The sequence below is a fragment of the Cervus canadensis genome, chromosome 4, assembly GCF_019320065.1.
Source record: "Cervus canadensis isolate Bull #8, Minnesota chromosome 4, ASM1932006v1, whole genome shotgun sequence".
NCBI lineage: Eukaryota > Metazoa > Chordata > Mammalia > Artiodactyla > Cervidae > Cervus > Cervus canadensis.
The window spans coordinates 104519666-104536658 of NC_057389.1; the positions used below are offsets into that span (position 1 = coordinate 104519666).

Consider the following 16993-nt stretch of genomic DNA (forward strand, 5'->3'; position numbering starts at 1 on the left):
CGAAAATGGGCTCACCTATACTGGGGCTCACGGAGAGGAGATGGCTGGCACTTTGAGGGAAGTTGGGGTGCAAAGGCCCCCCAGGATCAGGTGGTGGCAAGGAGCAATCGTCCTGAGGTTAGGAGTGCACCCCTCCATCGCAGGGGGCATGGGCTTTCCCAGGAGCCCTGAGATGGACGGGGTCAGTGTCTCACATTCCGAGCATCTTCCAGGAAGTTGCAGAGGCCTCCCCTGGCTCCCAGCCCAGGCCAGCGGTGAGGTCCTGGGGGTGGGTCCAGGCGCACCCCCACCCCCCACGCCGGCCTCGCCCCTGCCTGGTCGGGAGCCCTGATGACAGCGGGCCTCTCTTCTGTCTGCAGCACTCCTCCACCCTGGGCGGCGTGTTTGGGGATTCATTCTATGAGCAGCAGATGGCAGCCAGGCAGGCCAATGCTCTGTCCCACCAGGTGAGCGGGCGCACGCCGCAGACGCTCGCCAGGCCCTCCCACTGCCCGGCTCGGCCCTGCGTCTGCACCCTGCCCACAGCGGGGGAGGAAGGGCAGGCGGTGGACGCTGGCAGGGACGGGCAGTGGCTGTCACCGCAGGGCCCTGGTGTGGGCCGTGCACGTGGGTTTGCCGGGAGGTTGCACTGGCTTTGCCTGGACCCCGGGGTGGAGGGGGCATGGGCCTGGGAAGGGTGGACTGCCACCCAGAGCTGTTCACTCACGTCACCAACCATCCACCCATCCATCTCCACGCACTCGGATGGGGCCGTGCGCTGGCCAGCCCAGGCAGGTGCAGAGACGGGGCGACCCCGAGGCAGAGGGACTCATGCTTGGCAGCCCCAAGCTTGGGAGTGCCGGGCGTCCCAGAGGGCGGGAGGTGCTGGCGGTCGCAGGCAGGCCGGCCAGCAACCCATGGGCAGGGTCCCAGGGCGGCCAGCGTGGGGGGAGCCGGCTCACACCCACATGCTTCCTCTCCAGCTGGAGCAGTTCAACATGATGGAGAACGCCATCAGCTCCAGCAGCCTCTACAGCCCAGGTTCGACGCTCAACTACTCCCAGGCGGCCATGATGGGCCTGACGGGCAGCCACGGGAACCTGCAGGACACGCAGCAGCTCGGCTACCCCAGCCACAGCAGCATCCCCAACATCATCCTCACAGGTGAGGCCGCCGTCAGGGCGTGCTCGGTGCGGGTCTCGGCATCAGTGTCCCCGCGGGAGCCTCGGGGGAGGTGGAATCCCTGCCTTGGTGCAGACCCACGGAGGCCAGAACCCCCAGCTTGACTCACTGCTGGGCTTACAGGGTACAGGCTGGGGGTACACATACTGAACCCCGGACTAGGTGTCCAGTGTCCTGGGCTCAGAGTGTGAACAGGATAGAACCAGTCACTCATCTCGCCCGTCCCCCCCTTGCCTGGGCAGGTGAACCCCATTAGCTGAACATTCACACGCACACATGCACACACACACACATTTTCACCTAGCCATGCTCAGACCTTCCAGTCTTTTCTCCCCACCCCTTGTCATGCCCCTAAAGGTTCTAGGTATTATCAAAGAAGAAGCAGTTTCCTCATAAGCCAGGGCTGTCATGGGGTTGAGGATGAGACCCTTTCTGCAGTCCCACTGGCATCTCTAGGATGGGAGGGTTCTTTCTCCAGAGCCCCCCACAGCCTGGACTAGACCCCAGGGCCACCTGCCTGCCCCCAGGGTCTGCAGGAGATACTCTTAAGTGCAGAAGCCTTGGCCTTGGAGGTTGTGTGAAAAAGATCAGGCCTCTGTGATTGTGCAGTAGCCCAGAAAGACCAGAACTTACATGTCCATTTCCCAGAGTGGGAAATGGAGGTCCCTGATCTTACAAGAGCCCAGGTTTGAACCTGGGTCTCTGCAGGGAAACTTGGGCTTCCTTGCCGCCCACAGCCAAGTCCCCTAATGCACGCAGGCAGACTGCCCGGCAGAGTCGGGGAGGCCCCCTGTTCCCTTCAGGTGACGCTGAAGTTTGTGTTGCAAACCTTGTCCCAGGGCTTCCTGGCCTTGGCACCCCGACACGTGGGTGGGCTCCATCCTGTGTACTGTGGGGTGCAGAGCAGCATCACAGCATCCCTGGCCTCCACCCCGACACCAGTAGCATTCCCTCCAACAGTGACAACTAAAACTGTCCCCAGACACTGCAAGTGTCCTTTGCGGCGCAGACCGCTCAGGTGGGCTTCCTGGTGCGGCCTGAGCATCGACAGGGCTGTGGGGGTGCTGGGGGCCGGGGCGAAGCTGAGCCTTTTGTGTGTACCCCCCACCCCAGTGACAGGAGAGTCCCCTCCCAGCCTCTCTAAAGAACTGACCAGCACGCTGGCCGGGGTCGGTGATGTCAGCTTCGACTCTGACAACCAGTTCCCCCTGGACGAACTCAAGATTGACCCCCTGACCCTGGATGGACTGCACATGCTCAATGACCCAGATATGGTCCTGGCCGACCCGGCCACCGAGGACACCTTCCGGATGGACCGTCTGTGAGCGGGTCGCGCGGCACATGGCCGCCCAGCCCCCGGCTCTGTCACCCCGCCGGCCAGTGGTCCCGACGGCATCGCCCCGAGCCTGGGGACAGCGGCGCTCCGTCCCTTGCAAACGGCCGAGCTTGTGATTCTGAGCTTGCAATGCCGCCAAGCGCCCCCCGCCCGCCCCCCCGGTCGTCCACCTCCCGCGTGAGGCCGCGCGTCGTCGCCCCCGCGGACCCTCCCTGCTCTCTCATCCCCTGTAAGCTGCGGGAAGCGTGCTGGGCAGGGCTGCCAGCCTCGGTGGGCACCACGCTCCGCGACGGTGGTGGGCTGAGGTGCATCTTGCGACTGTTGTCCAGCTCTCACTGCCTTCCTTTGTCCCTGGTCCCCCTACCTGCCCGTGCCCCCAGCCCTTGGTTAGGTAGCGAGCCAGCCCCACCCTGCCAAAGGGAGAAAGTGCCAGAGAGAGGGGGGCGGACGTGAAGCGAAATAAACACTATTTGGACTGCTGTCTTTTATATTTCTGTGCACACACAGAAGGCTAGCATCCATCGCACGGAGGTGGGATGCGAACGTGTGAACAGCATGGGAAGCAGCTAAGTCTCCTCCAGGGTCCCTGCCTCGCCCGCCCACCCCCCACCCTCCGGCCAGGCCCCTCTGCGGCCACCTGTGCTGTGACACCCCCACCCCAGCCTGTCGGGGACGCACGTGGAGGCAGATATTTCTAGGGGGGGTTTGCAACTTGTTTCATCTTTCTTTCTTTGTACTGTGGTCACTGTTAACTATTATTTAAAGAATGGGGTGGGGAGGGGGTGGCCAGGGCATTTTTTGTTGTGTTTCTTTTCGTTTGTTTCTTTCAGTTTGTATTTACATTTTGGTTGTGGATGAGTAACTGACTCCTTCAAGCCAACGCTTGCCTGAGAGCATGTTTTTTTTTTTTACTCTAGAAATCCAACCTTATATACTTGTGAGCTAACTGGAAGCAGCCTGCTGCCTGCCCAGGTCTGAGCTGCATCTCCTGTCTTTTTAGTTTTGCTCCGTTATCCCAAACCAGGACGGGAGGTTAGGCTGGCCTGGGCGGACACTCGGGTGAAAGCTGGCGTCAGTGGCCGGAAGTGCCTCCCCTCTGGTCCCGTAACCGACTTCCGAGGAGGAGCCCCGGCTTGCATCAAGGGTCTCCTGAAGGTGCCAGCCAGTCCTCAGGGTGGGTCCACCCCAGACCTCGTGGCTGGCGGCAGCTGCGGCCCCTCTGCTCTGAGGCGCCCCAGAGACGAGCCTGTCCCCGGCAAGCCCGCCCCGAGAACCAGCCAACATTCATTCTCTCCCGCCATCTCTTTGGTGGCCCCTCCCGGCAGGGCTGGCTTTGGAGGCAAAGAGTGGTGTGCGTTTCAGAGGATGGTTTCCAGGTGCTTCTCAAGTGCCTCAGGAGGCCCAGGTGACCATCTGTCGGGCTCACTGGTGCCCCAGAGGCCGTCCGTCTGCCCTCCAGGCCCTGCGAGCGGGCAGCAGGGCTGGTTTCGCATTGTTTTGCTCTGGAGCCGGAACCTCTGTTTCGTTCCCTCCGACACTGCATCTTGAGTTCTTACTTGTTCCTCTGCCTGCCAGCCGGGCTGGCCGCTCCCACCCGCTGCGTTTCCACCTCCATCAGGGTCTCCGGAGCGCCCGCCTCGTGGCCGTCCCTCTCTCGTCCCCCAGCTGGGCTGTTAGCACCTAGCCAAGTAGCCACGCCCACGGGAAGCCCCCTGTCCTGTCACTTGGCCCCCACGGCTGTTGTCTGGCTGGGGGACACAGTGTCAGTCCATCGGGGTCAGGGGCCTGTCCTCTTTGCGTGGCGGGGGCTGGGGGCAAAGAATGGGGACTGGTTTTGTTTTGTTTTGTTTTTTTAAGAAGAACTACATGTACATAGAAGGGTTTGATTACCATTAGACTTGTATGTAGAACTTTTAAAAAAAAATGGCCTTAATAAAATTACAAACAACCTTCCTGGATGCAACTTTCAAACAAGGCACTGGGGACCCCGTGAGGGAACCCCGTCAGCCCGCACTTCCCATTGGCCCAGCACTGGGTTCTTGGTGCAGGTGGGCAGGGAAGGAGGGGTGTCCAGCCCCGTGGCCCGTTTCTAGCATCCCTTGGCCAGGAGCACAGGTGACTTTGTATTAACACGGCAGCCTCGGCCCATGAGGGGCGTGGGTGCAGAGCTTTCCTGGGGAGGGGACCCAGCCAGAAACCAGCGGCCAGGCATCCTCAAAGGCATCCACTGCCCCCTCCTAGCGCCAGGCAGGCCTTTGTGGGGAGGGGGGTCTACAACAGGGGATTTGGGTTTTTTCTTAAATATCACTTCTCTACTAAGTATTCTTGAATTGCCAAGACTTTTAGAAACAGGACAGCTTAGGGGAATCAGCCCTTTGACTTGTGATGTGAAAATACTGTGATTTCAGGCGAGCTGCGCCGTGAGGGGTGAGCCGGGGCCCCTGCGTCGTGTACATAGACCCGCCACCGCGTCCTCACTCGCTGCGGCTGAGCTCCCCTCATCTGTTCCTTGGGAGCGCGTGCCATGCCTCGGTTTGCCCCCTGTCCTCTGAGCCCCCAGGGTGGGGAGTGTGTCCCCACCATGAGGATGGGACCTGGGATGAGCCTCTTTCTGTGTTCCCCAGAGAGGAGAGCTTATATCCCTGCCCCCCAACCCCTGCCCTTCAGCTTCACCCCCTGCAGTGCCCAGGATGGACTTAGGGGAGGAGAAGGTGGGTCTCTGGGCCACACCCCTGTCACAGGTGCCCGTGAGGATGCGTGCCATTACCAGAGGGGGGACGGCAGCACTGCTGGGGTAGATCGCAGCACCCTCTCCACTTTCCCAGCTCACCTTGCTCCCGCCAGCACTCTCCTGAGCAAGAAGGGTGGGGGCCAGCCCCTTGGGGTAGAGGGCCCTGAGACCCTCAGTGGAAAACTCAGGGGGCAGGTATATCCTTCAGCAAAATTTGGGGACCCACAGCCAGTAGTACCCAGAAGCTGGCCAGGCTCCTTGCTGGGGACAGACGCACAGCAGAAGGGACCCTGACTGCATTGGGTCCAGCCCCCACCCCCACTGCGGTCCACAGAGCTCCCTGGGAGCAGGCCTGCGGGGCCGGAAGGCAGGGGCAGGGGGGTGTGTTCATGGCTCTTTCCCTAATGCCGCCTCTGTGCTAACCTCCAGCTTCCCCACTGGTCGTAGGGCAACCTGCCTGCCTGGTGGGCGTGCACAGGGGCTGGGAGCCCGGCTCTGGGTGCTTGGCTGGCTTTTCTGTGCTGTAACCTACTTGTGGATTTTGAGGGCTGAGCCAGGAGAGTTTTGACATCCTAGGTGTGTTGGGCCTGATTGCTTCAGGCGGCCGACCTCCGAGGAGGATGGCTGGCCAAGTGGGCCCATCATGAAGCCCATGTGTCACATGGGGGTGGGTGAGGATGGTTGCCCATTTGTCTGTCCATCAGATGCTGGTGAGACCCTTGCATGGAGGATGAGAGGTCCCGTGTCATCTGTCCGTCCTGCCAGGGTAGCTGTCCGGTGTAGGGGCTGTGTGCCGGGTGCTGACTGGCTGCGGCCTGGTCACGGGAGATGGGGGTAGGTGTGAGGCCCGTGGCGGGGCTGGGCAGGGCTCAGGCAGCGGGGATGGCACCCTCTGTCCAGCAGCTGGGGCCTGAAGAGTCCCTGAGATCAGTGCTCCTGAGGGCTTCTGTGGACCCGGAGACCTCTGGGGGCTGAGTTCTGGGATGCTACACTTCGCCCCAGATTGCCACACCTGGGCTGACCCTGAGCTAGTTCATAACCAGACATGCTGCCAACCTCCTACCCCGACTCCGGATTCTGACTTTTCTGCATGTCCAAAGAAGGCGTCCCCACCCCAGGGTGCAGGCTGGGCGTGGTGAGGCCTGGTGGGGTTGGGAGACCCTCCACCTCCCCTGCCCCCACCCCAGTCATGACAAAACGGGAGCACTCCCCCACTCCCTGGGTTCTGAGGGAGCTGTGGGCAGAGGCCTCGGGGTACCCTTGGCGTGGGGTTAGGGCACAGAGGTGCCAGGTCAACGGTACCTGGTGCTCTTGGGCGTGATGCTCCAGGTGAGGGGGCTGTGGCCGCCGGAGCCTGCACCCCCGCCACACCACCTGAAGAGCTGGGGGGGGGGGGGTCTGGGTGCCTCCCCTACCCTGGGAGGCCTGCCTGGGGTGAGTGGGCAGCCTGGTCTGTTTCTGCCCTGTTCTGCTCTCAGTGGACCCTGGGCCCCCCTAGGGGGTCTCTCAGTGTATGACAGGGGTCCCTGCGATGTTCCTTTGTCAGTTTGGCCTGAGCCAGCTTTTTGGTTTCCTTCAGCTTTTGGGGGTCCTGACTGGTAGGGCTCACGCACCTCTCATAACCATTGTTGTGCCACAGGCGCCTGGCACAGACAGGAATTCTCCCCCAGCAGAGGCAGGGTGATCTGCACCCCCAGGCCTGGGCACTGGGGTACCTCTGAAGGCGCCAGGGGGTGGGCAAGACTCTTGCGACCCAGGCGTCAGTTCCTTCTTGTCCTTAGGAGCTCAGGCCCATGGTCTCTGGATCCCAGGCTCGTCCCAGGCAGGGTAGGAGGCAGGGGCTAGATGTTAGGAGCTGATTCCAGGCAGCTCCCCCCACCTTCTACCCAACTGACCAGCGCCCAGCACCCTGTCCCCAGGAGCCAGACACAGGGGTTGCCCTCCTCTCATAGGGTTGTGGGATCTGGGGGCAGTCGATGCCCAGCCTGTCATTTCTGACCTCCTGCCAGCTGGGGACAAGGGGACACAGCTGTGGCACTTGCCACCGGACTTCGGGAGGGAGGGCTTTGGCAGCTGAGGTCCGCTGACCCTGCCACGCCCTCCGCAGGAAACTGCCCTTCCCCTTCCAGGAGCTGGGCAGTGCCACTGATATATGCAAACCCTCCAGTCCCAGCCCTGTCCCACCTGTGTCCCTCTCCCCAGGCTGGCTCTGCCCCCCCCCCAGCATGTACATTGTGCTGTAGATGTCCCGTGGGCTGCACGCGTGGGTGCCCACAGCGGGCGGGGGCGGGCGCTCAGGGCGCACTCGGCCAGCCCCTGCCCATCCTTTCTGGCGTGGACGCTATCGTCTTTGTACCTTTGCATCCTTTGTAATGAAACGTAATAAAAATTCACTGTTTTCGTCTCTGCCTCCTCCCTTTTTTTCCTCCCCTCTTCTCCCGCCTCAAGGATGAGATGTCGGTTTTGCAGGTGCGCCAGGTGGGAGCCGCCCAGAGACCACACACACGTGAACACGGACACCCAGGCCTGAGCCCCTCACACACACACAAACACCGCAGGATCCCAGCCCAGATGCTCCAGGGGCACGGAGGGGACGAAGCAGTGGGCCTGGGGCCTGCAAATCAGGGCCTGACACCCCCAGTCAGGCTGCTAGGGCCCCAGCCGGTCAGCGGGGAGTCAGCGGCAGTCCCCACCCCCACTGCCTGCGTTTGGGGTCTCTGGGCCAGCCTCCCCCCAGAGACTCGACCCTACCATCTCCCCGAAGCAGAGACCACAGCCAGCCCCTCCGCCACACAGACACACTTTATTTTGTTGTCCCTGAGCCCCTCTCCTTCCCCCCCAGGCTGACTGCCTCCTGGGGCCTGGTGCCGATGACCTCCCATGGGGAGGGCAGCCGCGAGGGTGGCTGTCATCCAGTGGCGGGTCCCCAACCCCATCCCTAGGCCTGCAGCAGCCTCTGGGCCTCGTAGTCCTCGGGGATGGTGTCTGTGGAGAGAGGGTGAGCAGGTGAGAGGCGGGTGAGGGTGGGGGGTGCAGACTCCCCACCTTCCCTGATGGGGGTCCTCTTACCGTTGCAGCGGTAGCGCAAGTTGGCCCAGATGATATTCTCCTGGGAGAAGCAGAAGACCCCCAAACGACCACCCCTCATGGTCGTATCCAGGACCACGTTGCTGTCCGCCACCAGCTCTGGGCCCTCGTAGAATCGCACTCTGCGGGGGAGGAGGGGACCATGACTCGGGGCCCTAGGCCAGGCCCTCCCCTCTCAGAGCATCAGCACCCTGCCCAGTGAACTAGCTTCTCTTGTCTAGGAGAGGGGACTGTGTCTCCCTGCCTGGGCCACACTCAGGGCAGAGGGGGCTCCTGATCTGAGCCTCAGTTCCCCTGTGTGAGGATGGATGTGCAGGGCGAGCATACAGTAGATGCTAATCCTAGCACCTGGACTTCCTGGCAGCGCAGACTGGGAACTGAGAAACGGGGAGTGGGTGAAACCCCACCTTCTGCTATGTGTGTGCAGCGTTCAGAACCCCCCAGCCCTGCCTGGGTCCAGGCCACCCAACCTGGCCCCGCCCTTCCTGAGTCCAGGCCTGCCCCTGTCCCGCTTCCCCTCTGGGCCCGCCCACTGAGCAGCTCTCTGCAAGACCTGAACCCTCCCCACGTCCTCGGAGCGGTATCATAGCCACCGGGCCAAACAGTTATTTCTGCCTATATTATTCCCATTTTACAGGTAAGGTGACCAAGGCCCCCAGAAGCAACCCCCTCCCACAAGAGCCAGGTACGAGCAGGGACTCGGGGCCCCTTGGCGGAGGGCGGGTCCCCACCTGATGTAGCCCACTTGGGGCCGGTGCTGCAGGAACCAGCGGTAGGATGTCTTGTCCTTCCAGCCCACGTTCCGGGGATCCTTCCACAGCAGCCGCACCTGTGATGCTGTGTCCCCCGTGTGCCACAGTGCGTTCCGAAGCTGCTCCCCAGGGCCTGTGGAGGACTTCACAGCCTATCACATCCAGGAAGAGGGGAGTGGGGTCAGGGACCATACAGGCCACCAAGGCCCCCAGACAGGCACGGAGCTTTGAGTCATAGAGGAGCGGTGGGTGTCCCTGGTATGCCTGGATGGGAGACTCCCAAGGAAGCCTTGAGGGCCACATGGAGGTTTGCAGGTAGGTTATAGGGGGCAGCAGTGATCGGTAGGATAAACTATAGAGTATAGAGGACTTAGGGAATTTTAGGGTTTCAGTGAAATACTGGGGTCCAGGTGGCACTAGTGGTAAAGAACACGCCTGCAATAGAGGAGATGCAAGAGATGCGGGTTCCATCTCTGGGTCTGGAAGATCCCCTGGAGGAGGGCATGGCACCCCACTCCAGTATTCTTGCCTGGAGAATCCTATGGACAGAGGAACCTGGCAGGCTACAGTCCATGGGGTTGCAAAGAGTCGGACACGACTGAGCACATCTATTCTATTCTAGGGAGCCTGCAGGAGGATTTGGAACCTGAGAGAAAGTTTAGGGCTCTGTGAGAGGGTTTGGGTGCCCACGGCAAGACTAGGGGATCCTGGGGAATGTTTGAGGGCCTGTGGGAGGACCTGGGAGGATTTCGGTAGAAAGACTCTGAGGGCCTTAGGATAATGCCAGGGACTGTAAGGCTTGTGGATCTGTGGAAGGGTCGGGGCCTCAGAGAAGGCGCTGAAACCAAGAGTTCGGGAAGGGGCCAGCACCTTGAGCTGGATGCCGGGTTCTGCCACTGCGCGGAAGGGGTTCGCCTGCCAGTACGTCTGCTCCATCTGTTTCCACATGACCACATAGAAGCTGGAGCTGTCCTGGTAGCCAAAGATGAAACCAGCGTAGTCGTCATCCGTGGCAGTGTTCACGTGGAACGTGCCTTCGAAATCCACGCCATTGAAGGCCGTGTAACCTGGGGAGAGGAAGGCATGCTAGCCCCTGTCCTACCGGGATCCGGATGCGTCCCGGAACGAATCTGCCCCTTCGGAGTACAGAACGCCCAAGCCCAGAGTCCAGACCACCTAACCTGGCTCCGCCTTTCCTGAGTCCAGGCCCGCCCCTGTCCTGCCGCTCCTGCGGCCCCGCGCTCCTCCGGCCCCGCCCCCCAAGCAGCCCTGCAAGGCTTGGCCCCTCCCCGCGTCTCACCCACAGCCAGGCCGGGGTCGCTGTTCATCGTCTGCACGATCTCCATACCCTGGTGAGGTTCAAAGGAAGAAGGGTGTCAGGCCAGGAGGACTCGGCTCCCCGTCCCCAGTTTAGGACTCGCTGTGGTGGTCCTGGGCTCCCCCCACTTCCCGCCTAGTCCTCGCCCCCACCTGGTTGAGCACCACCCAGTTAGGGTCTATCTGCGCGTCGCCCTCAGGGTCCAGCACGACTGTCTGGAAGGCCCGGAAGTCGGTGAGGGTGACCTCAGCGTTCTCCGGACACACATCGATCTTGTCTACCACCTTGTCCGCATCAAAGTCGCCCTGGCACGCGTCGCCCACGCCGTCCCCTGAGAGGAGGTGGGAGGCCCCCCCACAATGATAGAATGAGCTCCAGGCCCCGCCCCAGGCCTGGCCATGCCCGTACAAGCTACTGGCCCTGCCCACGCCACGCCTCGAGCTCGGCTCCCAAGTGCCACTGCCCCACCATGCCCACCCCAACCCTGGCGCCATCCCCACCGCAGGCCCTGCATCCGGCCTTACGGTCCACGTCTTCCTGGCCCGGGTTGGGGACCAGACGGCAGTTGTCCCTACTGTCGGGGACCCCATCATTGTCGTCATCGTCGTCGCAGGCGTCACCCTGGCCATCCTGGTCTGAGTCCTGCTGGGCACTGTTGGGCACTGTGGGGCAGTTGTCCCTCGAGTCCTGGTGCCCATCCCCATCCCTAGAGTGGGTGGAGCAGGGACAATGAGACCCCAGAAAGCCGGGTCAGGCGCTGCCCACCCTGGGTCCCCACCTCAGCCCCAGATGGCCTGCTTACTGGTCTTGGTCGCTGTCACAAGCATCGCCCACGAAGTCGTGGTCCACATCACTCTGGGGGCCAGAGGAGGGGGAGGATACAGACGTTCATAATCAGGGCAGAAGAATTCAGAAGCCTCTCCCCCACCCCCAGTTCCAGAGCCAAGATCTTCCTGAGCCCAAGCAACACCCCCCAAATTGTTCAGACTGGGCTGGAGTCTTGTTAACCAGCCTGGAACTCACCCTGGGGGCCTGACCCAGCTGGAGTCTGGCCTACACTCACCTGGTCTGCGTTGCTCTTCTGAGGACAGTTGTCACAGGCATCTCCCACACCGTCCCCATCGGTGTCCTTCTGATCTGAGTTGGGCACCCTGGGGCAGTTGTCCACCGGATTGCGGATCCCTGAGAGAAGCCGGGGAACAGAACCGGATCCCCAGATAGGGACGGGGCCAGGCTGACTTCAGCAGAGCAGGTGCAGACCTGGGGTTAGCCTGGGACAGAATCCCCGCTCCACCTTTGGCTCCCAATAACTACAAAGTTAAACCAAGTATTCGTGCCCAGTCCCCAGCCTCCTGGAGACTAAACGAATGGAGCGGTGAAGGGACTGGCTCAGTGTGCGCACCACCTTGAGTCTCTGCCCGGATGTAAAAATGGTACCTCCTCCATGGGGCCCTGTCCCGGTGCTCACGGCTCTGTCCTCTTTTCCCCTGCAGCATCTAACACAGGGGCCCCCTTTCCACCCTCCGAAAGGTCTTCCCTCTTCCCCTCGCCCCCCCAGCTTGCATTTCTGCCCGCGGAGCAGGGTCCCTGGCGCCCTAGGCGAGCTCACCTGCTCCGGCTTCCAGAAGAGGCCGAGCCCAGCCTCCAGCCAAACCCCACCCCTTGGTGCCCGCCCTTCCCTCTCCTCTCCTCCCCTGCCCAGAACTTACGGTCGCCGTCTATGTCGTCGTCGCAGGCGTCGCCTCGGCCGTCCTTATCTGTGTCCTTCTGGTCGTCGTTCTTCTGGGACCGACAATTGTCGCACGCATCACCCCACTTGTCGCCATCCGTATTTCGCTGGTCTGGGTTCCGCACGAGCGGGCAGTTGTCCTAGAGGTGAAGGCCGGTTAGGGGATAGGCAGTCCTAGGGAGTCAAAAGTCACTCCCCAGACTGTCCAGCTTCGAGGCCCCGCCTTCTCTGCATACCCCCCGCAGTCCTTTGGGACCCCCGAGATCAGCCTCTGAGGCCACACCCGTCACCCAGAGACACGCCCCCACCCGGTCTCGCCCAGGCCCCCACTTTTGCCCCACCTTCTCATTGAGGACGCCGTCCCCGTCGGCGTCCGGGTCGCAGGCGTCTCCGATGCCGTCGCGGTCCACATCCTCCTGGCCTGAGTTGGGCACCGTCACGCAGTTGTCCTAGGGGTGGGCGCGGCTGGCGTTAGGGGCGTGGTCAGTAGCCCCGCCCACCCCTACCAGGCCACGCCTTCCAGGCCGCCCCCACCTTTCTGCACTGGCGCTCAGAGCAGCGTAGCTTCTCGTCCGGAAAGCCGTCCAGGTCCGTGTCGCGGCCGCAGAGGAGCCCATTGCCAGCCCAGCCGACGGCGCACTGCGGGTGGGGTAGTAAGTGGGTGCCCTGGCGTGGCCCTACTACACCCGCACCCTCATCCCGTTCCACTCCTGGCCCGCTCGCACTCACCACGCAAGATCGCGACCCATCACGCTCCAGGACGCAGTCGGCCTTCTCGTGGCACGGGCTGGGCGTGCCGTCAGGGCAGAAGCGCTGTGGCCGCCGACGGCAGCCTGATGCCTGGTCGCCCACGAAGCCGGGCTGGCACGGGCCGCACTGGAAGGAGCCCTGAGCCCGGGCCACAGGAGGTCAGCCCCCGCCGCCTGACACTTCCGCCCCACCCTCCATCTCTCAGTCCCTCCTTCTCCCAGGCCTTACCACGGTATTGACGCATACGGAGTTGGGGACGCAGTTGTGCTGCCCGGTCTCACACTCGTTAATGTCCGTACAAACCTGGGTGGGAGGGAGCGCACTGGTCAACGTTCCCAGGCAGGTATCCCAGATCTCCCACCCAATTCGCGAATCCCTCTGAATCCTACCTCTTCCCTACATCTTGCCTCCAGTCCCGACCATCCCTGATGGGAAGCCCTTCACTTCCTCTTCCCCAGACTCCTGTCCCCATCCGTTGCCCCTGGAGCCAAGCAGGCTTCGAGGCTGGAGTTTACTTAACAAAATGCCCCCCACCCCGAAATGCTCCTCCTGGCTCTCCAACCCCCGACGACCCTCACCTGTTTGTTGGCCTTGGCAAAGGCCAGCCCCACGCCCTCGTGGGCAGGGCCACTGAACCCCGGTGGGCAAGCCTCGCAGCGGAAGCCCGGACTGGTATTGACGCAGCGGACGCGAGGGAAGCAAGGATGGGCGGTGCACTGGAGGAGGAAGGGCCGGGGAGAATCAGAGGACAAGGAGCTGGGCCTCGCCGAAAGAGGCGCCTTAGGACTTGTAAAGTTCAAGGGCCATCAGCTAGCTATAGGAGGGAGGGGGTGCCATGTGGGGCAGAGGCTATTGTCCCAAAGGTCACACACGGCTTTGCCTTGACGTGGGAAAGGGCAAGACCAGGCGAGGAGAGGGGCCTGCCTGGAGCGGGGCTGTCTGTGGGACCCGGTGGGCTGGATGCTCATGGACGGGGGAAGAAATTTTGAGGGCGGGCGTCCCCAGCGGAGGGGGGAAGCGGTCGTCGGGGAGTGCGTGCGCGTCGGTGAGGAGGTTGCCGGGGCGGGGGCGCCCCGGTGGTGGAAGGGTCGCTGGGGTCGGCGACCCTGGGCGGTGGTGAGTGGGGTCGTTGAGGGGGACCACTCCCGGCGGTAGGGGAGTCGTCGGGGCGGACGTCACTGGCTAAGGAGGAGGTCGTCAGGGTGGGCGTCCCAGCTGGAGAGGGGCGTGGTAGGGGCGACTGTCCGCCGGCGGTGGGGAGCTCGTCTGGACGTGCGCCCTCAGAGGTGAGGGGGTCCTCTGCCGGAGGACCCCCAGCGGACGAGGAGGTCGTCGGGGCGGGGCGGTGGGGAGTTGTGGGGCAAGCGTTGGGGGTTCGTCGGGGCGGTGGTGGCAGACGCACCTCGTTGACGTCGGCGCAGTGCGAGCCGTTGCCCGTGAAACCTTCAGGGCAGGGTCCGCAGCGCGCGCCGCTGGCTGTCTCGGTACAAGCCACTCCGGGGAAGCAGAAGCCGGGCGAACACTGGCTTAGCGGCCGTACGGTCAGTCTGGGGGTGCGCGCGGGTTGCATCCCTGCAGGGAGTGGGGCGAGAGTGGTTAAAGCCACGCCCAGGGGTGGAGCCTATCGAGACAGAGCCTCCCATCTAGGCAAGATCCTGCCTGTTCCGCGACCCCACCCGGTACTGAGTGCTCCACTCTCCAGGTCTCTGCAGTCTCTGGATCTCTGCGGCCGACCGTTTTTTTTTTTTTTTTCGCTTCTCCTTGCGCGACTCCACCTCCCAGCATCTCTCGCAAGGTTTCTGGCTCTTTGGGGGGTCTCCCCCTCCCACAGTCTCTGTCTCTCCTTTCTGTTCCTCTCTCTCCATCTCTCATCCCATCTCTCCACCTCTGTCAGCCTCCGTCTTCTTCTCTGTCTCTTTTGCTCCCGGTCTGTCCTCTGACCTCTGGATCTGTTCTGTCTCCCCATCTCTTCTAGCTCCCCGGCCACCCCGTCTCCGCCGCCCCGGCTGCGCTCACCGCACGCGTCACACTCCATCACCGTGTTTTTCAGGAACGTAATCTCCTTGACCTTTGGTGCAAGGGACATGGGGTGTGGTCAGCGGGGCTCCATCCTTCTTCTCCCCCGCCGGTCTCCCCTCTCCCTCTCTCAGACTCCCACCCCATGGCACCACCATCGCGGACCCTCTCCCCGCAAGACTCCCTACCCCCAGATCGCTACTCTCCCAGCCCCTTTTCCTCCTTCCCTGGGATTTCCTTCTCCCCTCACGGATCCGTACCCTCTCCCGTAGAGCGCCGCCTCCCTGGGACCCCCCACCCCCTTCCTTTCCATAACTCCGGCCCCTCTTCACCTCCATTAGGACCAACTTCTCCAGTCCCCTCCCACTCCCCCACCCTCCCCTGCCTCCGAGACCCACTTCCCCTCTTCCAAGTTTCTGTCTTCTCCCCTGCGCCCCAGCCCCCCAACCCCGGCCGGCACCTGCTGCCGCAGGAGGTCCCGTACGTCCTGCAGGGCCGCGTTGGTCTCCTGGAGTTCGCGCAGCATCTGCGGGCCCAGGTCCCCACCTGCGCTGACAGGGGGCGCTGGTGGGGCGTCGGGGACCGGCGACCCCCATCACCACTCCTCACCCCGCCGCCGCAGGGACCCCTGACGCGCACCCCATTTCTTGAGCTTCTGCCCCACTGCCTGCTGTCTCCACCCGGCACGCCCCGGGGAACTTTCCCCGAGCCTCAAGGAGCCGCGACCCCGGGCCTCCCGCGAGTCCTGTCCTGGGGGTCAGAGGCACGGCATGGGGGCAGAGAGGCTTACCCAGTGGCGTCTGCCCCTGGCCTGATGCGCCGAGGGCAGCCAGCGTGAGCAAGAGAACGCGGGCGGCGGCGAGAACCATGTCGGCGGCGGGGAGCTGGACTGCGGCTCGCTCTCTGCCGCCCACGAGGCCCGAGCGGCCTATTTATCCCGGCGGCGCGGCCGGCCCGGGGGACGGCCCACCGCGGCCCTGCCCAGCGTCCAGCCACAAGGTAAACAGACGGCGCTGGCCTCCGCGTTCAAGGCCCCGCCCAGCGCTGCTGAACCCGGATCGGCGAGGAAACTGAGTCACCGGGGGCTTGGGCTGAGGTTGGTGGGGCGGGGAATCAGTCAGGACCGCCCTCCAGCCTTCTCATTCACTTGTTTGAGAGACGGCTGCGTGCCAAGCCTCCAGCATAGCTGGAAACGAAGCGAGCCCCATAGCGGCTCCCCTCAGCTCACACTTGGGGAAATTGAGTCAAGAGTGGCTTAAGGTTAGGAGTTACCTCCTCCCGCAACCCCTTTCTGGTCTTTCCTCTCTGCAGTTCTCTGGCTGATGAGTAAGCAGCGGTGACACCCTGGTCGCCCAGAGGCCAGAGCCCACTCAGTCCACCCGGTCTGTGCACGGGCCTGTGTGTGTCCCTCCCCACAGGAGGGCTAGCAAATTAAGGGACTCCGGCTGGAGGAGGTCTGAAGGGGAGCCCTGTGCTTCTGTTTGTCGAGACTTTGCCCATACCATCGCAGCTCCAGCCCAGCGTTGTGGGAACAGCCTGTAGTAAAAATAGAAATTATTGCTAATCAGGAAAATCCTCCCAGCCCAGCCATGCTCTTAAGCTACAAAACACCTCTGTTTTCTGGTATTAACCCTCTCTACTGCTACTCTCCAGTGTTTGCAGCCTCTATTCTATAAGCAGGGAAACTGAGGTCCAGAGAGGCGAAGCAACTAACTGAAAGCTATTGTGAGGGGCAGAGATGAAGCCAAGGTAAGGTCATTGCCAGATCTGTTCTAGTGGGAGGTTGCAGAGAAGTCACTGAGGGCTTCCTGGAGGAGGTGGCAAGACATCTAAAGGAAAGGAGGACTCAGATCAGGGGATTAAAAAAGGTGAGGACAATTCTGGCAGAGAGAAACATGTGAAGCTTGAAGTTGGGGCTATTTCAGCCACATTCATTCGTTCCACAAATGCATGGACCATCTGCTGTGTGCCGTGTCCTGTGCAGGAGGCTGGGGACACACAGTGGACAAGACAGGCCGGGCTCCTCCCTAGTGGTGAGGCCACCTACATAATCGTCCCAAGGGACCGGCAGCAGTGGGAGCTCCAAGAAGGTGCCTGACTCAGCTTGGGGCAT

The 16993-nt window shown here is 62.5% G+C and overlaps 2 protein-coding genes across 7 annotated transcripts in view; one reads left to right on the plus strand and one right to left on the minus strand.

The window, feature by feature from the left end:
• Positions 1-7634, plus strand: part of CRTC1 (CREB regulated transcription coactivator 1) — an 86115-nt gene extending 78481 nt beyond the window's left edge. For all 6 annotated transcript variants that reach the window (XM_043467412.1, XM_043467409.1, XM_043467415.1 and 3 more), the window contains 3 exons: positions 360-446; positions 963-1143; positions 2275-7634. In XM_043467412.1, the coding sequence (XP_043323347.1) occupies positions 360-446; positions 963-1143; positions 2275-2486 (480 nt within the window). In that variant the 3' untranslated portion in view covers positions 2487-7634. The remainder of the gene's footprint in view (positions 1-359; positions 447-962; positions 1144-2274) is intronic.
• Positions 7635-8012: 378 nt separating this feature from the next.
• On the minus strand, positions 8013-15830 carry LOC122440769 (cartilage oligomeric matrix protein). The gene is made up of 19 exons (XM_043467416.1): positions 15671-15830; positions 15341-15426; positions 14881-14932; positions 14267-14436; positions 13443-13580; positions 13093-13167; positions 12844-13002; positions 12649-12753; positions 12456-12563; positions 12095-12254; positions 11449-11567; positions 11188-11240; positions 10910-11091; positions 10538-10716; positions 10368-10416; positions 9938-10134; positions 9047-9219; positions 8298-8437; positions 8013-8213 (listed from the first exon to the last, which is right to left on the minus strand). The coding sequence occupies exons 1-19, from the start codon at positions 15747-15749 to the stop codon at positions 8167-8169; spliced, it is 2271 nt and encodes a 756-aa protein (XP_043323351.1). The 5' UTR covers positions 15750-15830; the 3' UTR covers positions 8013-8166.
• Positions 15831-16993: the final 1163 nt, after the last annotated feature.